This window comes from Triturus cristatus, chromosome 4_2 (assembly GCF_964204655.1).
Source record: "Triturus cristatus chromosome 4_2, aTriCri1.1, whole genome shotgun sequence".
NCBI classification, from domain to species: Eukaryota; Metazoa; Chordata; class Amphibia; order Caudata; family Salamandridae; genus Triturus; species Triturus cristatus.
Genome location: NC_140586.1, coordinates 75,288,744 through 75,312,964, shown reverse-complemented (window position 1 = coordinate 75,312,964; position 24,221 = coordinate 75,288,744). Strand labels below are relative to the sequence as shown.

At 46.9% G+C, this 24,221-nt stretch overlaps 1 protein-coding gene across 31 annotated transcripts in view; it reads left to right on the top strand.

Moving 5' to 3' along the window:
• NFIX (nuclear factor I X) overlaps nucleotides 1–24,221 on the top strand; it is a 1,406,323-nt gene that overhangs the window by 1,207,656 nt on the left and 174,446 nt on the right. For 17 of the 31 annotated variants that reach the window (XM_085600591.1, XM_085600603.1, XM_085600604.1 and 14 more), the window contains one exon: nucleotides 22,067–22,189. The exons of the other annotated variants lie outside the window; for them this stretch is intronic. In XM_085600591.1, coding sequence (XP_085456717.1) covers nucleotides 22,067–22,189 — 123 coding nt within the window. The remainder of the gene's footprint in view (nucleotides 1–22,066; nucleotides 22,190–24,221) is intronic. 31 annotated transcript variants of the gene reach the window in all.

Genomic DNA, 24,221 nt, shown 5'->3' with positions numbered 1-24,221 from the left:
ATAACAATATAACAGCGTCTCAACTGGGAAACATTTAGCAAGGACAGTTAGAGAAAGAAGTCTCTATCATACACAAGGGGAAGGGAACAAAGGGAGACCACGAGGAAGTGATGTAATTAAGTTTTTAGTAATTGGAGGTAGTTATAGCAGCACTACTACACAATTAAGGAATATAGTGACCAAAATACACAAGTGGGTACTGGGCGTACCAGTGATAAGTGACGGCGCAGTGACACAAAGTGTAGACTACAGCGTGAACGGCGAAAAAATAATAATAATTATTACAGACATTGGTCAATGAGAAGACAAGTATATACACATTTGGTTGCCAATTGCGTTAGTTAAATTGACCACTAAAATGCCAAGGTTCTGTACTGGGTGGTCGACGGCGTTTCAACCTGATCGATTTCAGGTCATCATCAGGACAATTGGTCACATAATTTACAAGTTTAGTGCTGTAAGGAGAAAGGAAATGGAAAAGAATAAGAATAAGTGGCCCGAAGGGGGAGAGGAGTATTTAAGAGGCACCAGGAGCCGGTGGCATTACCTGGGAGCCGCAAGAAAGAAGCCAATCTGGGCGGTCAGAGGTCCAGTATAAACAATAATGGGGTCCAAAAGTGGGGTCAGCGTACGAACGAATCACAGGGCAGCTGTGGGGGTAGGATAATAGAAATTAGAGAGGGGGAGCAGCTGTAGGTGCCTGAATCGATCAAGAGAGAGTGAAGAGTTACCTGATCCTGGGGGAGAGGACGGGTAAATCCTGGAGCAATAGTAGATGTGGCAATCTGCGGGAGAAGGTGTGGGTGTAAATATGGAAACGAAGCCACGGGTGGGAGGAACAGGAGAACATGGGGGAGGCGAACACGGGGGAAAGAATTCTTACCTAATTGAGGCCACATGTGTCGATAAGTAGCAGTCCAGTGGGCGTCTAATCTTACGCGCCGGTGATCGATAGCGGCCTGATGCGGGGTAAATCCGATGAGAGAGACCGGAGACGAGTGAAGCGTCCTGAACTTCCATCTCGTGGTGGGCCGTGAATATGAAAAGGGGCGGTGGAGAAGCGTTGTGTGAGAGACGCATAACTAGACAGGGAAGATTAGTAAAGTACCCCTGGGGGACTAACTGAGAGGGAGATGTACGGATCGGGTGTCCCGGGGGAACTGACCAAGGGGAAAGGAAGAGAAAGACACTACAGGGACAGGAGTTCAAGGCTGCAGTGTGGACAGAAAGAGGTGCAAATTATTAAATTCATACAATTGCCAAGTATATTGTAATAGAAACATTAGAGCAAAAAAATTACTCAAGAACATGAATATTTCAAGGGGGAGCTGACCCAAGAGGAAAAGAGGAAAAGGACACTACAGGGACAAGAGTACAAGGCTGCAGTGTGGGCAAGAAGAGGTGCAAAATATTAAATACATACAATTGCAAAAGTATACTGCAAAAGAAACATTAGAGCAATTAAATTACTCAAGGACATGAATATTTCAATTTGGAAGACTTAATATAATCAATAGAGAGCATCACTCGATGCCTCTGGGGTACATGCATACAATGCATGGTGAACAGCAGGCGAACAATTGTGTGCGAGCGAATCAAAAAAATCAAAAAAATGAAAATAGAGAAGAGAACATAGTTATGCACACAGTTAGAACAATATAAGATCTATCAGTTGGCAATTCACCCATTATCTTTGGGATACAGTCATGTGAAGTATAGGAAGGATATGGTGATCAGGTGTGATAAGGGAGTGGGCAGGCAAAAAGGGGGAGGGAAAGGGAGGGAGGGGGGAGGGGGGAAAAGGAGGGGTGGAGTGGGAGGGGGAAGAGGGGTTACACAGGGGATTTTTATCTCCGAGAGAAGGTACCCTGGTGGTGCGTGAGGTACCAGTAGGGGGATAGTATCAAGGGAGTCAAAGTGATAATGGAGAATTAGGGTCCAGTAATGACAGCATTCCATTCATCTAGAGTGTTCAATCCAATGTGACAGTGTCGCAACGGGAGATCCAATGGCATTCGCATTTATTCAACAGAAGTCGCAAGTTACCCCCACGGGTAGGGAGTGTTGGATGGTCAATCACTTGCCATGTAAAATCTGTTTCAGTGTGGTTTTTTTCTTTAAAATGACTACCCAGTGGTGCTGTAACAATGTTGCATCTGATGCGGCTTTGATGTTGGAAGATCCGTTGTTTAACCATCTGGGTTGTCTGGCCAATGTACAAGAGGTTGCAAGGGCACCGTATCACGTAGATGACGTTTGTAGTTCGACAGTTAGAAAATTGTCTGAGGGGATAGGTATGCCCTGTAGTGATGAACTCCTTAGTGTTTGAAGTCAAATTGCATGCTAGACAGGTTTGGCACTTGAAGTTTCCAATGATGGGGGGAAGACCCCACATGGAGGTCAATGACTGCATTCCCTTATCCTTTGTAGGCCATGTGATGGCATGTACTAGTTTGTCTGCTATATTGGTGCCTCTTTTATAGGAAAAAAGAGGAGGTTCCTTAAAGGAGGGGTAAGATCGCAGGATGGTCCAGTTTTTTTTTATGACCTTGCTGATCTTATTACTAGAGGGACAGTAGGTAGATACAAAGGTGATCCGTTGGTTGATCCGTTTGGTCGTTGGGCTAAGGAGGAATTCTCTGTGGCAGTACCATGCCCGTTTGGAGGCATGGGAAACTATGCGTTTGGGGTATCCTCGGTTGATCAATTTTTCAGAGAGAACGGCCGCTTCTCTAAAATAATCTTTACGCCATTTACAGTTTCTCCTGATGTGGAGAAACTGACCGTAGGGTAGTCCATCTTTGAGACCTCTGGGGTGGTAGCTAGAATACATCAGTAGCGTGTTGCGTTTGGTGGGTTTGCGGTACAGTGAAGTACCCAAGACACCTTTGTCAGCATGTAAGGTGAGGTCGAGGAAGGGGAGGTCATTGAGCCTGACATCAGAAGTGAATTTGAGGTGCGTTTGTGAGTTGTTGAGCCAGATTATAAAGGATGTCAGGTCATCTTTGGTACCCTGCCATAGTAGAAGGATATCGTCGATGTAGCGACGCCAAAGGTTGATGTTATTGAGAAATGGGTTGTCATTAGATAGAAAAATGGTGGTTTCTAGGTGATGTACATACAAGATCGCAAAATTTGGGGCGAAGCATGCGCCCATGGCAACTCCTTTTACTTGGAAGAAGAAGGTGTTTTTTTAAAGGAAGTAGTTATTTTTAAGTGCAATTTGTAGGAGATCCATGATGAAGTTGCTAGGAATACGGTGTGGTCTAGGGAGTGTGTCCAAAAAACATTTGATTATGGCCAAACCATCTGTGTGAGGTATATTGGTGTACAATGATTCTATGTCAAGTCCTACCATGAGATTGTTGTCGATATCATAGGGCCTATCCTCGATGATGTTAATGAGGTGGATACTATCTCTTACAAAGGTGTCGGTTAAAGGTACAAAATCCTTTAAGAAGAAGTCGATATATTTGCCCAATGGTTCCAATATGGAGCCACAACCAGAAACAATCGGGCGTCCTGGTGGATCGCTAGAGTTTTTGTGGATTTTGGGAAGCACATAGATTACTGGGGTGCGGGGATAATTCCTGAGTGTAAGGCTGTACCGAATCTTCTAACATCAAAGCTGCATCAGATGCAACATTGTTACAGCACCACTGGTTAGTCATTTTAAAGAAAAAAACCACACTGAAACAGATTTTACATGGCAAGTGATTGACCATCCAACACTCCCTACCCGTGGGGGTACCTTGCGACTTCTGTTGAATAAATGCGAATGCCATTGGATCTCCCGTTGTGACACTGTCAACAATGGATTGAACACTCTAGATGAATGGAATGCGGTCATTACTGGACCCTAATTCTCCCTTATCACTTTGACTCCCTTGATACTATCCCCCTACCGGTACCTCACGCACCACCAGGGTACCTTCTCTCGGAGATAAAAATCCCCTGTGTATCCCCTCTTCCCCCTCCCACTCCCCCCCCTCCTTTTTCCCCCCTCCTCCCCCCTCCCTCCCTTTCCCTCCCCCCTTTCCCTCCCCCTCCCCCTTTTTGCCTGCCCACTCCTTTATCACACCTGATCACCATATCCTTCCTATACTTCACATGACTTTATCCCAAAGATAATGGGTGAATTGCCAACTGATAGATATTATATTGTTCTAACTGTGTGCATTACTATGTTCTCTTCTTTATTTTCATTTTTTTGATTCGCTCGCACACAATTGTTCTCCTGCTGTTCACCATGCATTGAACGCATGTACCCCAGAGTCATCGAGTGATGCTCTCTATTGATTATATTCAGTCTTCCAAATTTAAATATTCATGTCCTTGAGTAATTTAATTGCTCTAATGTTTCTTTTGCAGTATACTTTTGCAATTGTATGTATTCAATATTTTGCACCTCTTCTTGTCCACATTGCAGCCTTGTACTCCTGTCCCTGTAGTGTCCTTTTCCTCTTTTCCCCTTGGTCAGCTCCCCCTTGAAATATTCATGTGCTTGAGTAATGTTTTTGCTCTAATGTTTCTTTTACAATATACTTGGCAATTGTATGAATTTAATAATTTGCATCTCTTCCTGTCCACACTGCAGCCTTGAACTCCTGTCCCTGTAGTGTCTTTCTCTTCCTTTCCCCTTGGTCAGTTCCCCCGGGGCACCCGATCGGTACATCTCCCTCTCAGTTAGTCACCCAGGGGTACTTTACTAATCTTCCCTATCCCGGTCTAGTTATGCGTCTCTCTCACGACGCTTCTCCACCGCCCCTTTTCATATTCACGGCCCACCACGAGACGGAAGCTCACAACGCTTCACTCGTCTCCGGTCTCTCTCATCGGATTTACCCCGCATCAGGCCGCTATCGATCACCGGCCCGTAAAATTAGACGCGCACTGGACTGCTACTTATCTACACATGTGGCCTCAATTAGGTAAGAATTTTTTCCCACGTGTTCGCCTCCCCCATGTTCTCCTGTTCCTCCCATCCAGTGGCTTTGTTTCCATATTTACACCCACACCTTCCCTTCCTCCCGCAGATTGCCACATCTACTATCGCTCCAGGATTTACCCGTCCTCTCCCCCAGGATCAGGTAACTCTTCACTCTCTCTTGATCGATTCAGGCACCTACAGCTGCTCCACCTCACTAATTTCTATTATCCTACCCCCACAGCTGCCCCGTGATTCGTTCGTACGCTGACCCCACTTTTGGACCCCATTATTGTTTATACTGGACCTCTGACCACCCAGATTGGCTTCTTTCTTGCGGTTCCCAGGTAATGCCACCGGCTCCTGGTGCCTCTTAAATACTCCTCTCTCCCTTCGGGCCACTTATTCTTATTCTTTTCCATTTCCTTTCCCCTTACAGCACTACACTTGTAAATTATGTGACCAATTGTCCTGATGATGACCTGAAATCGAGCAGGTTGAAACGCCGTCAACCACCCAGCACAGAACCTTGTGGCCTCCCTTTGTTCCCTTCCCCTTGTGAATGATAGAGACTTCTTTCTCTAACAGTCCTTGCTAAATGTTTCCCAGTTGATACGCTGTTATATTGTTATCCATGAAAGCAAGCGCTTCTGCATAAGAGTAATAAGCGCTTTACATATGGTACAATATAATTGGCAAATGATTGTCTTCTCTAAGACTCCACTGGGTCATAGCATATGAGATCCCTCTAAATTGTTCAAGCCTAAAATCGGGCAGTTTAGGGAAATAAATTCTTAGCATGCAGAAGCCCAGAGATACAGAGTGCCCATCTGCTTACATCCTCTGGGGACAGCAACTCTTGAGCACACTCAGTTTGTGGTCTTACAGAAGATTCAACTGCCAAAAAAATACAAATATAGTTATTTTAGAGGCTTTACTTGTTGACAAAAATCTGAAACCAAGTTCAAATGTTTAAAAACACCCAAGACTACCTTCAAAATGGTTGACTGCAAAGACTCACAATACTTGTGATATCATAATTAAGTTGGTGCCCAAGAGAACTTTAGTGCCAAAAGATTTTTTGAGGTTCAAAGTTAATTCCCACACTGTCTTAAGCACACAAAATGTCTTCAGCTGCAAAAGATCTTGGAACGTTATGATGTTTTACCAGATCCTGAGTGCCCTCCATAAATGTAGGTCACCGTTGTTAATAGGAACCGCATTTTTTCAGAATAAAAGTGGTACCTAGAAGTTGTATGTGCTGATTACTAAGCTCCTACTCTTTCGATTGGAAAAACTCAACTTCAGAATTTGCTTTTCTTCTAGACAAAGAAGCAGAACTAAAATGTTTAATTATTCTCAAAGTGGATCCTTCTGTGAATATAATATAACACATTCTTGTTCTAAATGAATCAGTGAGTGGAAGCTGTTTTTACGTGTACATCTGTCTTTTCTTCAGTCTAAAGTCCTGACAGAAAGCTTGTCAATCCAGTTCAGCTTTAATAAAAAGGCACCCTCGTCTGAATTCAATATTACAGCTAGAGATAGGAGGTCCCAGAGCCAAACTCCAGGAGAGGGACACCTGTACAAGAAATTAAAAAATATCTGCATTTCTAATACATTTGTTATGAATAAAGATCCCACTGCAGGCTCATTGACAATAAATAGTCAACACATTTGCAGCTCTATCTGGAAGTGACAGAGGGTCCTAAGAATTAAATGAACAACACATTGAGTTCATTCCTGAGAATACGTAAGTAGACGTCATATTCTCCATGGAAAATGGGGAAATTCATGGCTGGTGACCATGAGTCTTGAGACTGTTGGAGGATGCTCCCTGTGACCTGACTGCTTCCGCAGCAAAGTGCTAGTCTCCCAGAATACACTTCTGTCCATAGAGGAGGACCACAATTACTGCCCCCCCCCCCTCATCATGCTCTGGAGAGAGTGCTGCTGGCAGCTGAAAGAGAGACAAGGAGACAGCCCTTACTACTTGTATCCCTGGGAGAGGCGTCTGCTGAAAATTGTGGTAGGTCACTAGTTTCCCATATCTGGAACCTCTTTCTTTAAGTGGGTTAGAATAGTGAGCCAGCTGCACTTTCTGAACAATGACTAATGATGAGGAACCTTGCTTTGATCAAAGAGCATGCCGATAAAGAGGACCCAGGTTGAGGAAATATATCTGATAGAGACTACTAGTCGCAGATTCCTTAATGTAGAATCATCCCCAGGCGTGAGACTGGAGCCGGAATTTTTTTTGCCACAGCATCTCTGCGCACCGGGGGCGGCACCACGTGACTCCGCCCAGACGTTGTCCACGGACGTGACGTCAGCGAGGTCACATAAGTCCCACCCCTGCGCGCTGACATCAGTTTCCTTATTTTTCACGTGCAACACGGATCCGGAGTGAATTCCCTTGACCTGTTTTCAGGCCTCTTTTAACGCCTTGCGTTGGGAACAGTGTGCAATGCCTTCGGGTTTCAAGTCGTGTGCTTCTTGTGCGCGTCAGATGTCGGCGACGAACCCTCACCCTATTTGTATGTGGTGTTTGGGCGAGCACCATGATTCTACGGACTGCGACGCTTGTCAGCATCTCAAGCCGAAGTCCCGGCGGGAGCGCCGGATGAAATAGCATTCGGCCCACTTGTCCAGATCGGTCTCATCACAGCGTCCGTCCCCTACCTCAGAAGGGTCCAGAAGCCGCCGATTCCAGCTGCGGCATCGTCCTTCACCGAGGTCCCATGGGCGTCGCTCGCCCGCCGGTAATTCCAGCAGCTTGCCATCTGAGGCCTTGTCCTCATTCTGCAAAGGGCGTGGGTTCCTCTCGGGACGTGCGCCCTCACCCGTCGCCACCCTATCCACCTTTTCCTGGCATTGGGGCGACAAGGGCCCAAATGAAGGCCTACGCTATGGCTCTGCAGGCTTCTTTGGGCCCCCCCCTCCTCTTCCTGAGACATCCGTGGATCCTTCGCCATGCGCGGGGCCTTCTCCGGACTGCCGACAAGTTCAGCTTCAGGTTTTGGAGGTGTGGTGTCGTCGAGGTGCGGCCCTACGGGGTTCCCCTCTTCAACCCGCGGCGTCCCTGCCTCGCCGCAAAACCCCGCGGGGTTCCCTGTGGTGTCGCCGGGACTCACGGCTCAGCACCAATTCCCCCTCGGTCCTCTGGGCAGGCGGCTGTCTTACCGGAGGCCGAGCCGATGCCTTTCCAGCGCCGACGGCTTTCCTCCCCGAGTCCCTCTCGGTCCTCTGCGCAGGCGGCTGCCTCATCAGAGGTCGAGCCGGCGCATTTTCGGCGCCGTTCATTGGCTGCTTTGGCTCCGAACCCACCCCTTTCTCCTATGAGGCACGTGGTGGTGGAGGTTGACTGTGCAGCCCTGGTGCACACTTCGGCGCCGATCGAGGACACACCGGTGCCCATGGTGGACTCCCCGGCGCCGTCCCGACGTCAGATTGTCGACCCTTCTCCGGATGTCCCTTCCTCTCCGAAGGATTGTCATCTCCTTGTCTCCTCTTCACCGGAGACTGGGCGCCGCATCGTTGCTTTTTCCCCGGCAGCTTCCAGGGCGGGATCTACGCCATCTCCGCGTCCACAGCCCCCGGACCCGCTCTCCCGCGCCTTGCAGTTGATTGCCCCGCAGGTTTCTCCGCCTTCTTCGGATACCCCTCAGGCCCCTCACTCGTCCATGGGTCTTCCATCCTCCAGGGGCTGGCCATTTCTTCCTGCAGCAGGGCACGAGGATGGGCGGCTTAGTTTGCAGCCCCACGACGCACTACGGAGGCGAGTGTTGCCTTTGTCCGGGGCATCTCCAGGGCCACCAGCATTTTGCAATTGGGCAACCCGGTCGCTCCACTCCCAATGGACCACTTGTTGGAGGTTCTCCACCAGGGCTCTGGTGGAGGGGAGCCGCTTCTTCCATTTGAAGCTTCACTCCACAACTCTCTTCTGGGGGCATCCTGCTACGGGGGATCCGGTGCCTCAGTCGCTTCTCCACCGCCTCCGTCCTGTCCCGCACGATCCAGTCTGCCTTTTTTCCCACCCATATGCCCAGGGCCCTGTCCTGCAGACTGCTTTTCTTTCCTTGCCTTCAGTGTTGCTCCCTCCGTCACGGGAGGCCCGGCGGTGGACTCCTGGGGGCGTAACATTTTCACTTACACTAGTGCTGCTCTGCGAGCGCTCAACATGCTTTGTGTGTTGGCCAGGGCTACCTCCGACCTATGGGATTCCGCGGAGTCCCTTCTGTCTCGCACCTCCCACGAAGGTGCCCGCACTGATCTGCGGCGCCATGTGCTGGATGGTCGGGAGTTGGCTGCATTTATTCTCCGTTCAGCCTTGGATGTCTCTGATTCTCTCGCCCGCGAGTTCTGTGGCCCTCCACCGCCATGCTTGGTTGCGGGATAGCGTCTTTCCGAAGAATATTCGGGGGCGTCTTTTTGACCTGCCTTTTGATGGGATTTTTTTATTTAACAGCCACACGGACTCCGCTATTCAACGACTCCTTGCGGGTCTCCGTCCTCCTCCCCCTCCGTAAGCTTCGGCTTGTCGGTCCTCAGGTGTCTTATGGGATGCGTTTATCCCACCTTTCTCTTTGGGCCTAGTGTTTCAGTTGGCCCGTCTGTGTGCTGTGTGTGGCTTGGAATGCCTTCAGGGTCCTTAAGTTGGCCCCTCTGTACTTTTGGCTGCTGGAACGGCCCTTCAGCTTTTGTGGTGTGTGATTTTTGGCTGTTAGTGAAGTCGTTTAGGTCCTCAGGTTGGACCATCTGTGTTCTTTTTTGGCTGATTGGTAAGCCGCCTGTGGTGATACCCACAGGTCTTTTATGTTCTTAACCTCTGCTGTGGGTTTCCCTAAGAGGTGTTCCCCTGTTTTGTTTTGGGGCGTGTCGTACCCTAGGTGGGGTACTTGTAGGCTATTGTATAGCTCTGTCCTAAGCTGGACAGGTGTGGATCCCTTCTCGGGTTCCTCGCGTTTCCTGGCGTCACTGTATACCGCTTGGTGCGGTCTTTTTTCTTCCGCCTTGCCTGTCGTACATTTTACCCTTTGTTCTTGCAGGATATCTGCTTCTGTGCGTTTTGCCTTCCCTCTTCAACCTCTGGATCGCCAGACCGACTTTTGTCATGCCGTCTACGGTGTCGTGTCTTGGTGTTTCCACCTTATTATCTGACATTTCGGCCTGGTCCTCTACCTTGTGTTCCAGGGGGGCTTGGATATTCCTGGGGTTCTCCTGTTTTCTGGTTGCCCGCTTTAGGTCTGTACTACATATTTCTCGCTTCTCGGGGGTCGATTCGTGTCCCCCCCCACCCTCGGCTGCTTCCTGGGGGGTTCTTCTCCTCCTTATCTTCTGGCCGATCCCACTTCTCTTCATGGGCCGGGTTGTGCCACTGGGACGGTCCTTCTCTGGGGCTTGTTCTGGTGTTCCCTTGCCTCTGTCTTTGTCTTGCACTCAGCTTGTTCTGGGCACACTGTTTCATAGTATTTACCAGCTGCCTGCTGAGCACGCTTGGTCGTTATGGTCCACCTCCGTGGGCCTCGGCATGTTCCCGTGTGCTCCTGTCCCTTGCTGGCTGGAGCTTTGAGCGACTGTGTCTTCCTTTTCATGTATGCGCTTATCGGCTGTGGGGCCTTTCCTGCCTTGTCCCCTGCCTCGGGGCTGATGCCCGTTCAGCTGTCCCCTTCGCTGGGTGTGTTCTCCTTAGGCGGGCTCTGCCTCCGTCCCACCTCTTCTCCTTGGATTTTGCGGGTTGTTTCTTTTCTTCCTTTGGTGCTCTCTTGGTGCCGCCTGTCCCTCCGGGTTTTCTGGCAGACGTCCTTTGTCCCTTAGATAGGCTTGTGGTATCCTGTCATTCCCTTCTCCTTGTTCTTGCTTCCTTCTGCTTGGTGGGGGCTGGGCAGTCCTTCCTGTCTCCATGACATATCCCCTGTTGGGGCCTTGTGTTCTTCCAAGCTGGTGAGGTTCTCGCGCACACCCTCCTCCCCTCTGGGTATGGCTAGGGTATCTATTCTACATTAAGGAATCTGCGGCTAGTAGTCTCTATCAGATGTACAAGTTACTTACCTTCGGAACCGATGTATCTGGTAGAGACAATTCTAGCCGCAGATTCCTTCACGGCCCGCCCTTCCTCCCCGTTCTGCGAGGACCTTTCAGCTTGGTCTTCTACACTCGCCTCCCTCCGGGTGGCTTTGTCTTCTGCGGGTGCCCTCTTTTACTTCCTCCCTGGCGGGATGCTTCGTTCTGTTTATTTGTTCCACTCCTTCCTTTCTGGTAATTGGACGGTAGGTTCATGTGTACTTCTGCATCCCTCCACCCTGGTTATTCCAGTGTGGGGCCTACTCATAATCTTCTCCCTTTTTTTCATTGCTTGAGGTTTCTGACTCCTCTGCAGTCCTCTGGGTTGGGGTCTCTTGGCTGTGCCTCAGCCCTTAGCTCTTTACAGGGGATACGACACTCCTTGATAGTGTTGTCTTGGGGTAATTTGTCGTTACTCATCTGTTCCGGACTTGTTGCCCTTCACTGTTATAGATTGTGGTTGCAGACTTTCTGTTGTCTGCCACGACATTTTTTCACATGTTTTTCTGCCTCCAGGGAGGAGATCGCCTTCGCTTTACAGGGTTGCTTCTCAGAGCGGAGCTCTGCTCTTTCCCTTCCATGACTTTCAGTAACACAGTGCTTGGAACTGTCCCTAATGGTGCAGTTCCTCACCATTCGTTTCTTCACTTTCTGTTTCACTGATTTTTTTCGCACACTGTTCCCATACCCTCACAGTTTTGTTTGTGATGGCTCCGTGTGGTGGCGTGGAAAAGTTCTCCGAAGAAAACTGACGTCAGCGCGCCGGGGTGGGACTTATGTGACCTCGCTGACGTCCCATCCGCGGACGACGTCAGGGCGGAGTCACGTGGTGCCGCCCCCGGCGCACAGAGATGTTGCGGCAAAATAAATTCCGGATCCAGTCTCACGCCTGGGGAGAATTCTACGTTAAGGAATCTGCGTCTAGAATCGTCTCTACCAGATACATCGTTACCGAAGGTAAGTAACTTGTACATCTATTGCCGTACCTGGTACCAAGCGACTAGCATGGCAAGTGCTAGCCCTAAGCCCCTATAGGAGAAAAGTTGTCATTGCAAGAACATCGCACAGCATGGGAGACCCCTCATTAATATGGGAGCTAACAGCATGCTTACCAGTGCATCCATTAAGATGGAGATGTCTTTTGCCAGCTTGGGAATTCGGCAAGAAATGTCTGTGAACAATCAATCAATCAGACATTTGTGGCGCGCACTACTCACCTGTGAGGGTCTCAAGGCGCTAAGGGGGGGGGCTACTGCGCGAACAGCCAGGCCTTGAGAAGTCTCCTGAAGGTCAGCAGGTCCTGGGTCTGTTGCAGGTGGATTTTTACCCCCATAGGTAACATAATAAGAAAGCATTGGCAAACCCAGTAGGTCCCACTCTAATATTCAGAATTTTGCAAACAGCGTGTGTTTGTGTCTGCGTTGGCATGATATAGCCAGCTCTATCATCTTTGTAAATGCTTGTTTATCATTGTATGTGTATGGGAAGTTCTCTGGATGGCAAAATGCCAGTCATTATTAAAATATTGATTTAAAAAGCCTGCTGCAATGCAGTTACACTATTGCTTTCTGTATGCAATGCATGTATGACATAAAGAAAATAAATACAAAATAGTTCCTCATACTTTGCAATTTAAGCATTTCACAGGGAACAGAATGATACACCAAACAACCAATACCATGAGGCAGTGGTCGAAGTGGGCGGCATCGGAGGGACACAACATGCCCATACTTTTTACATTTAAGGAAAACAGTTCCCCTAATTTCTATGAAAAGATAACCATCCCGGGTGGTTAATTCCGAGAGCTGAAATGCTTCAGCTGCAGTGTAAGGCAGGGACACCTTTCTCCTGTGCTGTGAAATCGAGGGAGGGGCAGACAGCTAAACAAGCCTTCTTGCCAGGGTGCCTGCTTACCTGGAAGAAATATAAATGTGCACACCGGGTCAATCTGCAAATGTAAAGGCAGCTCCGAAACTGGTATTGGGTTTGATTACTGGAATCACTTGACACTTTCTGAAAACAAATATTTATTTCTTTTGAGTGGTATTGGAAAGGAGTTACCAGCTGAGCGTTGAAGTTTGTGGTTTCTGTGTTAGTCCCTAACTATTCTCCACTGCTTAAACCAGTATTCAGTTCCTTGTCTATCTGGTTACAAACGCAGACCTCTGCAGTGCATTAACTACTAGAGGTTTCATAAAGCACGATAGTGCATTTCCCAATGATTGAATTAACTTGAAATTATTTTACATTTAAGCTGTGTGTTATTTTATATGTAAATACCTGAAAATGAGTGACCGTAAAAAGTTACAGCATATTTTGTGTTCGTAGCCTCACCTCTCACCCTGCCCCACGTTTACTCGCCCTGCCCACATTGTGCACAGCATCACAATTCCATTACTTTTTTTTAATGCACTTCGAGGGCTCCAATGAGGGGAGAGACAGGTGCTACTTTGGGTGGACACAAAGTCACCTCTGTATAGGTTAAAAAGTTAATAACAATAGGGCATGCCGACAGCTGCGCTTCTAACTAAATACATCATTGCATGAGGGCATTTAAATAAATATATTCATACATTTAAAAAACGTCATAGGCCCAAGAAAAAAGTACTCACGAGCCACAACACTACTTCAGAGCTGGCTGTTGTGGGTGATACAATCTGTCTTTCTTCTAGAAAGGTAAGAGAGAAAGAGAACAATAAATGTGTCTTTATAAGCGGCTAGTAGCTTTCTACCAGCTAGTTTTCCATGTTTTGAGCCTCGCGGTTTTCGCTGTAGGAGCAATGGGTCTGTTTTTGGAGCCACACCTACTGATAAACGAGGCGATGTCTAGAATAAAGGGACATTCGACATCAGCTGAAGGCATACACTTCATAATTCCTCACTTTGCGGAGACTCTGCCTTCCACAGTCTTATTTTGGCTCCCGATTAGACCAAGCAAAATGTACTGAAATATAAAGAAGTCTGGGACAGGATGGTTGCTTTGCAGCTAACACATTCCAGAGCGTACAGTAATGGGCTGCGATAATAGTGCACGTTCGCCTATTAAAGTGTCATAAACTGTACCAGAGGAATGCAGAAATAGCCCGAACAATGGCTCCATTCACGAGCGCCGCGGCCGCGGTCCAGCCCCGGAAGTGGTTCCACACTGAGACAGCTTCCAACCGCCGTTTTCCAAGTGTTGCATATCCTGGGCGTGAGGGCCCCATGCAACCTCCTGTGTTTTTCCTTCAGATATTAAGAATAATAAAGAGTGCAGTGCTTTCTGTTTTCTATAGAGCCTCCATAAACTCAAGGTTTGCGGAGTCTGGGGTCAAACGTGAAACGTGTACAATGTGTACACGGGTATTGGAGGTAGGCCCTTTTTTTTTAGATCATCATGCCCCTCTTTGCTGCAAAATGTGTTTCTAAAATGCGGCATTATACCTGTTAAATTGCCCTGAATCTTTCCTTCCAAAGATCTGCATGTATTTTGTGGTTTTGGTGGCCAGTGTGCAAACCAAGTCAACTGTTTGGCTCGAAAGGTGAGTCAAAACAGCGGCCAGCCCCATTGTTCGCAATAGGGGCCGCTGAGGGAATGGGCGGGGGTACATAGAAACAGCCTACACAAGCAATGTAATGAATACAGTACGTGTATGTACTGTAGGCGTGCCCAGGGGACTGAACTTTCCCATTCTGTAGTTGGAAATCTTTTTATATCCACTAATATGGTATTCCCTTTTGTGCTTTTTATCCTGGTGGAAGAGCCAGCTTCTTTCCCCTACCTCCTTTTAATTTACGCCTGAGACAGGCTGTTGCTTGTGACAATTTATTATTTCTAAAGTTATTCTTTTTCTAAACCCTAAAAGGGCGTTTAGCTCTCCCATTACTTACCCTCGGTTTTCTTCATTGTTACTCTTTTTTATTCCTTTTTATCGGTGAGTGCATGTCTACGCATTACGGTTTCCCTTCAACTCCATTTTTAGGTCTCGCCTGACCCAGCGCATGCGCTGGTCTGGCGAGACTTATTGACAGGGCTCCAAAAAGTGCTACCAGGCCAGCCTAGAGCTACAGTGCATGTGCGCGGGCGCGCGCGCTGCGCTTTACCGCGATTTACTTTCACTTTCGCCGCTTTGATGTTTGATCGCGATCACTTTCGCGGCCGCCAATATGTCTCGCTTTTGGGATCTTATAAGTATTTAGTTATGCAAGCGAGACTTATTGACAGGGCTCCAAAAAGTGCTACCAGGCCAGCCTAGAGCTACAGTGCATGTGCGCGGGCACGCGCGCTGCGCTTTACCGCGATTTACTTTCACTTTCGCCGCTTTCATGTTTGATCCCGATCACTTTCGCGGCCGCCAATATGTCTCGCTTTTGGGATCTTATAAGTATTTAGTTATGCAACTGTTGCATGGCTAAACACATAAGGTCCCAAAGGCGAGACCTATTGGCTATGCCAAGGCTTGTTTAGTTTTCTTCTGTAGAGGATAAACCAAGCACAGATTCATTTCTTGATTAGTGTTCTTTCAGGCTGCTTGTGCTCGAGTTGTGGAACTTTTTGTTGTGAGTGCATATAGTTTTTTTAATGTTCTTATTACACGCTCCTATGCCGCTCTGTCTCCTGTCTTAATTGTCCACCACTCCCCTCACTCTTTCTTTACTTTCCAGATTTTTCAGAACTTCACTTTCCAGTAAGTCACTTTACTCCGGCCATTTTTTCCGAGCTGCATAACGACACAGTTTATACAATTTTAATAAAATTACATGGTACAGCGTTCACTAGAGGTGCATTGTTTATGACCCCTCCTCCTTTTGGCCGCCTTTTGTGTAATGTCACCTTCCTACTCAATTTGGGAAAGGCAATAAAAGTTGCTCCTTTAAAATTGTTCCAACTGGTGATATCAGTGCTTGCCTAACTGCACGTATATGTGTCCTGTTTGCCGTTCATCAGATGTACTCCTCAATAAATATGATACCATACTATACAATAATAGGCCATAACAACCCATATCATAAGGTATGATAAAGCATACCATACTGTACTATACAGTGACAGGTCTTACCATTGCATACTATCCAATCAAGTCACCCTCACCTCCTTTAACCTCTGCCATCCCTAAACCCTCAAGTCACCCTCACCTCTCTTTACCTCTACCCACGCTGAACAGTCAACTCACACTCACCGCCCTTTACCTCTACCCACCCCTAACCCCTCAAGTCACTGCCACCACCCTTTATGCCTACCCACCCCAAACCCTCATTTTTATTTTTATTTTTTAAAATATATTTTTATTGATTTTTTCACATACAAACATCCTGCAGCTATTTTACATCATTATTCATATGCACTTTTCTCGACTTTTTAACATTGTTTTCTGGCCTTGTCCTGTAATTAAACTTATACGGCGGATTACTCATTGTACTTTCAAGCATGTGCTTCCTGCTACTGATAATGTCCGTAGTATGCCAGTTTACTTTAGTGGTCCATTCAATTCTAGTATTTGTGCCATTATTGCAATCATTGCTTGCATCTACTCTACTAATTATAACTCCCTCCCCTATGTCCCTCCCCAACCCTCTCCACCGGTGTGTCCTTCCTTATCGCAATTAGCAAAAGAGTCATTAGTACGCAATATGCCATTGGGGAGTGCCTCTCCTCTGCAATTGGACTAAGTAGTCTGGTCCAGTTCAATTCCATTTTCGCAGCGACGCCTCCCAAAGAGGCTAGAAGCCCCACTATAATCCCCCGATTCAGGATGCGCCTGTTGGTGTATCTGTTGATTCTCTGTCCGACCCCGTGTCAGGTAGCAACGGCAGCACAACCATAGCCTCCCATGCTTTCCCAGCCTCCAGCGCCTTATCATTTTTGACTCTCCTAGCCTGCTGGAACTGGACCGTACTCTCACTAACTAAATGCTGCCCATTTAGTTAGTTCTGCCTTCCAACGCTCAATGCTGGGACCCTGCTTGGATTTCCAATGCATCGTTAACTCCCTTTTGGCCAATAGCAACCCCAGGTCTAAAAACGTACTCGTGATTTTCGTCCTAGCCGTATGTTGGAACCAGTGTAGTATGCACACCCCCATGTCTGGCTCTATCCGCCTGTCCGTTATCTCACATAGGGCATCTATCACTTCCTCCCAATATGTCCCCAAGTGCGGGCAACTCCACACCATGTGGATAAATTCTGCCTCATCTGAGTTGCAACGGGGACATCTGGCTGTGTCGACATTAAAATACTTATTTGTCCTTGCCAGAGTCAAATACGCCCTATGTAAAACATAAAAGTGGATAAGCTGAAAGCGAGCATTGCGCGTGCTCTTCCACGCTCTCTCTACTATCTTAGACCACGTTGTTTCAGGGATCTCCCTACCCAGGTCAGCCTCCCATTTCCTTTGCAACTGGCTCAATGGCTGCATCCCCTCAGCCACCTGTTGTCTATATAGGCACGTTATAGCTTTATCGGTCCCCACTGCCATCACTACATATTGGCATGTTAAAAATGTCTGCGGCTCCAATAACCCTCCTCCCCAATGGCGTTGGATTGCGGTCACGAGAGATGAAAGTAGTAAGAAGTCGCCTCTGGGTAGGCCATATCTATCTTGTAGTGTCTGATAAGGTAAGAGAACACCCTCCTCATAAAGGTCCCCATCACTTGTAGCCCCTGTTCCTCCCATAACGCCAGTGCTGACCAATCCCCCCATGTGGTAGGGCTGTGCACATACCCAAAGGAATCTCTGGTACGTAAGGCCCAATAACCCCACCCCTTTGTTGTCTCTGTATCCAGCACAAGTGCAGCATCCTCTCCTCATGGGTCAATGAACTAAGCCTCAGTCGTTGACGGAGTGTAAGAAATGATAACACGTGGCGTGGTATCCACCGGCCTGTCGGGCCATCTGGGCCCCTAAACTCTCTTGCCACCGCTTGGGTAAGCCACTGCAGTTGGGCTGCCAGGTACTAGAGTTCAAAGTCCGGGACCTCCCATCCTCCCTCGGCCCTGGGTCGCATCATCTTTGTCAAAGCCATCCGCCTTCTGCCATTCCCCCATATAAATCCCCCGTCAGGAATCGGAGCGTTTTGAATACGGAGCCTGGTATCCAAATCGGCAGTGTCATAAAATAATACAGTAGCCGAGGTAATGCTACCATCTTCAGTAGTGCCACTCGCCCCGCCACTGATAGCGGCAGTGTGCCCCAGAATGCTATGTTCCCTTTAATTCCTCGCAGCGCCCTACCAACATTACCCTCTAGCAGGTCCTCTTGCGTATGGTATATATTAGTCCCGAGATAAGGCAAGCAATGAGGTTCCCATCGTATTCCTCCCATCCGGATAGGGCTCGCCGTCGTCTGCTTCACAGGAAACAGGCAAGTCTTTGCCCAGTTCACCCGGAGCCCAGACACCGCGCCGAACGTATGCAGCAACGCCTTTGCCCCGTCAAAGCCTCTTCTGTAGTGGGCAGAAACATGAGTAAATCATCCGCGTATAGCGAGATATACTGCATGTCCCCACACAGCGCCAGACCAGCATAGTACTTCCCGGACATGGCATGGGCAGCCAGCGGTTCAATTGCAGGAGCAAACAGCAATGGGGATAGCGAGTACCCCTGTCGCGTTCCTCGCCCAACTGAGCAAGCTAATGAAACAGTCGCCCCGGTTCGCACTCAGGCCGTCGCTGAGCTGTAGAGTATTCGGGTCCACTCCACAAAGGCCTCACCCAAGCCCATCACTCGCATAACCTGAAATAGGAACGGCCACTCCAGGCTATCAAAAGACTTTTCAATATCGACCGAAAGGACTGTTGCCGAAGGCACCATACTGTGGTCCTCCTCCAAAATACGAAGTAGCCGACGCACGTTGCCAGATGTGTTATGCGTGGGAATGAAGCCCGCCTGGTCCTGATGGACTAACTGTTTCATGCGTGGGAGGAGCCCCGCGGCAAAAATCCTGTTCAAAATTTTATAGTCAGTGGTCAACATTGAGAGTGGGCGATATGCTGTCATGTCAGACGGTTCTCTACCAGGTTTCAGCAAAGGGATAATAATAGCCTCTCGAGTGGTCATCGGTAACTTCCCCACTTTACGGGCCTCTTGATACACCCCAAACCCTCATGTCACCCTCAACTTCCTTTGCCTTTACCCACCCCAAACTCTCAAGTCACTCATATCTCCCTTTACCTCTATCCATCCCAAAACCCTAAAATCACTTTTTTTTAAGTAACATAAAATGTATGTTATTTAAACAAACGTACCTGGCTGGTAAAGACTGGATGGTAAACGTCCTGTGTAGTAAAGATTGCGAGATAAAGGCTGTTTCCTTTCAGGCAGGACAGAAATGTTTTGAAGCACTGTCAGTTGTTTTATGCTCTTCAGTATGGTAAACAACCTTGGCCACGAAACCGTCACCCTGCATGTTGTTACAATGCGGTTGTTACAACGACCGCGTTGTAACATCGCATACCATTACCACACAAGTCGTAACAACGACTTGCGGATGGGGGAGAAGGTGTTGGATTTAAAATCCAACACCTTCCCTACTGTCCGCACAGACTGGAGTTGGAACAGTAAATTATACTATTCCAACATCCAGCGCCCCCCTCCGCAAGTCGTTATTACGACTTGCGGGGTAATGGTATGCGTTGTTACAACGGGGTCGTTGTAACGACCCCGTTGTAACAACATGCAGGGTGACTGGCTGCGGAAAAAGAGGCATATTCCTTCAGTATGTTTGGCTGGCACCTTTGCTTCTTTGAAAGTCTTTCCACTGCTCGCTGCTTTAAGGGGTATTTATTTTTCCTTTTACTTAGCCCCCTTCCTAACTCCACCTCCTGCAATGTTGCTTGCCTTGTCCCCAACTCTTCTACTGTGTTGTTGCTTCTCTGGTCTGTCCCTCCCCGTTGTTGCTTCTCCCATCCACCTCTCACCTCCTCCCTCTTCGTTGCTTGCCCCCTCCCGTCTCACCAGAAAAAAAGTGTCCAAATATCAAGATGCTACAAAAATGCAAACATCACTGCACTACCTGCGCTGCACAGCCTTTTGGTGCTGTTTTCATGCAGGGCCAAAACAGTGAACTTCAGCTATAACATAAGATAATTAAACTCTTCTTTTTTGTGAAGGCAGAGAATAATACCATACAAACAACACGGACCACAACCCCTCTCAGTCAGTGTTGGCCGAGTAATAGCACATTTTTTAAAAACTTTCAGCCATGCTGAACAGCAGCCTTATTGCTGTACAACATGGCTTAAAGAAATTGACAAAGCTAATATCTCTCCCACAGGTGAGAGCTATTGGTTTACCAATGCTTGTTGGTGTCTCTTGTACGATATCTTGTCGATTGAGTGCAAAATGATGGCCACAGGTCCATTGGACCTAAACTTTGCCCTTGTTATATTGGCGTTTGCACTGTCCATTGATGTTTTGAAATACCTGATTGGAATAACATATCCTTAACACTAATATGGCTGTCTTCAAGATAATAAAATAACTTGAAATCCAATAGCTCTATCAAACTTGCTCATGCAAGAGGTATGATTTATGTTAGAGAATTCATATATATTTATAATAATCTTCAGCAGGACAGGTTTTATTTACTTTTACGTTTTGTATTATTGTGTAACAGTTTCTTGCATCCTTACTACAACATCCAAGTGTTGAACTTGCCTAGAAGGAGAACTGGGAGAACCTTTCGAGGGGGTTAAACTAAAAGGCTTTAGGCGGTCCTGTCTCCTCTACCATTTCTGGCACCTCCTAAAAATACTAATTAAATATTATATAAGCTCAATAATAAAACTCCTGCACAGACAATTTATGAAAATGAATAGCAATAGTGGAAAGTGATAAGAATGGTTGTTATGGCCTGGTTTAGAGTATGGCTGGGAAGGTACTCTTCATATATCTGTTCTGAGTCAGGCGGACTATCAGTTGTCCGACAGTGGTGCCCCGCTGGCTCTGCCGTCAGGAACCTTACTCCGATTACCCGATGGAGTGGGGCCATCAGATTTAGGATGTCAGACCCTATAGAACAATGATCCCCATAGCACGGTAGAAAACTCCCATGATTCTGAGGTCATTAATTTTTCTGATTGTCAGAAACAAACGATCGCTTTGGGAGTTTGTTTCTGAAAAACAAAAATCTTTGGTGAACTGACTGTTAACAGATGGCATACATCCACTAAAGTTGTAGTGCTTTCAGATGAATAGCTGTTTCTCTGAAGGCACAGAGATCACTGCTTGGCCAGCAGTGATCCCTAAATTTGGTGGTCTGTAGTCCTTCTGCATTGCGTTCATAATGTCCTCCTTCACCCTGACAGACAGCTGGCTGCCCGCCAAACAATCCCTTCCTTAGTCAGGCCCTTCGTATATCAGCACAAATGAGAAAACACATGCTTCAAATAAGAGATAACACTCTTGACTGTTTAAGCTAGTGAATGCGGTGAAATGAGAATCTAATGTATGTGATATAATCGTATTATCATGTTTCAGCTCAATTTAATTGAAGGCCTTCTTCATATTTCAAAATATTTGTATATAATTTTAACATTATTCTGAGCTATACCTTGAAATAAAATAATGAGTATAGAAGCACCATTAAGACAGTTTGTCGCAATTCTTTTTATGTATTACCTTACCATTCTTTTTCAATCTCCTATGGGAGCTGGGTTGCTTTTGCGTTCTATGTTGCATGCACAGCTTGTACCCTTTCTTATCTTCTTCAAATACACTTGTGCTGTTAGGGTGAGGTTTCTAGCATTCTAGACACTTATCTTAAAGCAAACAACGTATTCTCTCCAAAACTGCTAATGAAGTTAAAAACCTTCAATTCATTAGGAGCGATAGGAGAGATGTACCCGGTTATACTAGTGAGAGAAGAATCCACATTCGGGAAAAACAATAATGCTGAATAGCCTTCCTTTGTGGAAAGGCTTGGGCAGCACTTCGGCTTTACAACTATACATAAAAATCAGATTAAAGCGTATTAATACCTGGCATAGCTTTTGTGGCTAAGGGGTAGGTGGCTATTTCTTGATTGAAGAGGTATGGTGTCTTTTCTGCATTCTCTTTCTGTCTCTTAAACTCTGCACTGTTGCTGCTTCCCTTTGCCAGGACCTGGTTCTCTAAAGAAGTCAGGGAAGCTCGACTTCTGCAGTGCTCTGTCCTCTCAGACCAGCTCCTCCCGAATGGCTTTCACCCACCACCCGCTGCCTGTCCTTGCAGGAGCCAGACCAGGTGAGATCAAAGCCATTACCATAGGGGGGGGGAAGGGGGTGGAAGCTCGGGTGGTGGGAGGCGGGGCAGAGGGGATGTGGTTAATTCAGAGTTGAGGGACAGAGCAAAAACTCTGAGCTTCCTCAGTTATTGGTTCCCACCCACTACACTACACCTGGGTTTCCTTCTCAGCCACGGCCCCCAGCCATAGGTCTCGTTTAAAAGTACAGCCTGCTCGGTCACATTTGGGATCCTCAAATATGTCTTCTCACAAATTTAAAATCCCAGAAGTGGCACATTATGTGTGGAGAAGATATAATGGGAGGTGCAATGGAGTGGGCCTGAGTATGGGGATGGATGCTAGTATGTAGGGACAAGATGCTCTCTTATGGGGAGTGAAGTTTAGAAAGGTGGGTAGGAAAAAGAGCGGAAACCTTTTCTTATTTGTACACGGACAACCTTTCTTATGTTAAGATTGTCCACTTCCCTTCACTTGTCCGTAGTGCATATCATTTTTTAAACTCATTATTGGGCATTCATGATAAATTTTGGTGCCCTAGTGATGGTCTAGATTTGTTGGAGGGCTGGGAAGAAGAGAGTTATGAGCGAGTGGGGGAAAGTGGTTCTTTTAAACCCCAATCTTCAAGGAGAAGAGCTTTCGTTGACACCGAATGTAGGTTCTGGCAATGGGTCCTGTATTCTCTCTCGGTGTCCTTATAAGACCCTTTCATGATAGGCAGCCTGAATCCTTATAACTCTCTTTCTTTATAGGCAGCCTGAAGAGCATGCATGTGCCCCAAAGCCTCCTCTGTATTATATATAACATTTCGCCTGAAATCTGCTGAGTTTCCTAACACGCTCACCCATTAAGATGCAACTGATAGAAAGCTTCCACAAAAAGTGCAATAGTTTGGCTACTTCCAACTGGTGGCAGTATTCCGGTACACCAGGCAAGGTAATCAGTCAGACACAAAAACATTGTTGTGCCAAATCCCCAGTGATCTGCACATTTGTAAATGTGGGTTAACATTTCATTTTTTAAAAAAAATATTAGAGGTGTGGCACTTTGTAGGTAGGAACGGAGACACAGACAGAAACATGCTCGGATTTGGCAAACTATGAGAAGCTGTCACCTTAGTTGAATGTCCTTTGGTTATATAGTGGACCTCCTCTGACAGTGAGTTGTGTTTGGAGCTGCAGTACATGTGCTTGTTAAGGTCCTTGTGAAACTGAATGGGCAGCATGGTTGCTAATGAATCGCGGGCATGGGGCAGTTTCTAGTCATGTCTTTTATATTACTATCCACTGTCTTTATTTTGTCCAAAAGAATGAAGTTCAGTGTCCTGTTGGTCATTTAGGATATGATTAATCATAAAGAATTGGGATACCTCTGCGACCTTACTGTAGTACTTACCACATCTGGCTCTCCTCACCAGATTAGACCTCTGTGCCTTAATCTTTTGTTTCTAGCTTTAGTTTATAGATGGTCACGAGACAAGCATTTGCAAGTTGACCTCTGTAAATTGCTGTGGTATATGATACACTCATTTTCTTTGTTTTGCCTTTGCGCAAGAGTCCTTTCTGATTCTCTGTATGGTCAATGTTTCTTAGGTTTTTGTAATTTATGACCCACTCCAGTGCCGTGATTTGAGAAAACGTTCTTGCTTCCAACTCACCTATAGCTTTAAGCAGACATGAGAGGTCTGTGTCGCTTGCTGTGGAAAGGCCTCCAAGAATAGGAGCTGTTCAGAATTGAATTCCCAGTCATTCTCTGAAATGCCACTGTTCTCAGACCAGTATTACATCCTTTCTTTAGTAGATGATTTTCTCCAGTACTGGATTGTTCATAGATTCAAGTGTTTTAATTATTCCCTGCCATCAGGCTGTAAATTGTCTATAATCAATGCTTACAGAGCAGAGTATATGTATGGTAAACTTCAGGGTTAGCCGTATACTTCTTGTCTTTTTGGTAATGCAAGGACACAGGAGAACGCCAGTGCTGACCTGCACTTGAGGTCGAAAGACCAGTACTCATAAACAGGCAAGAACCAAT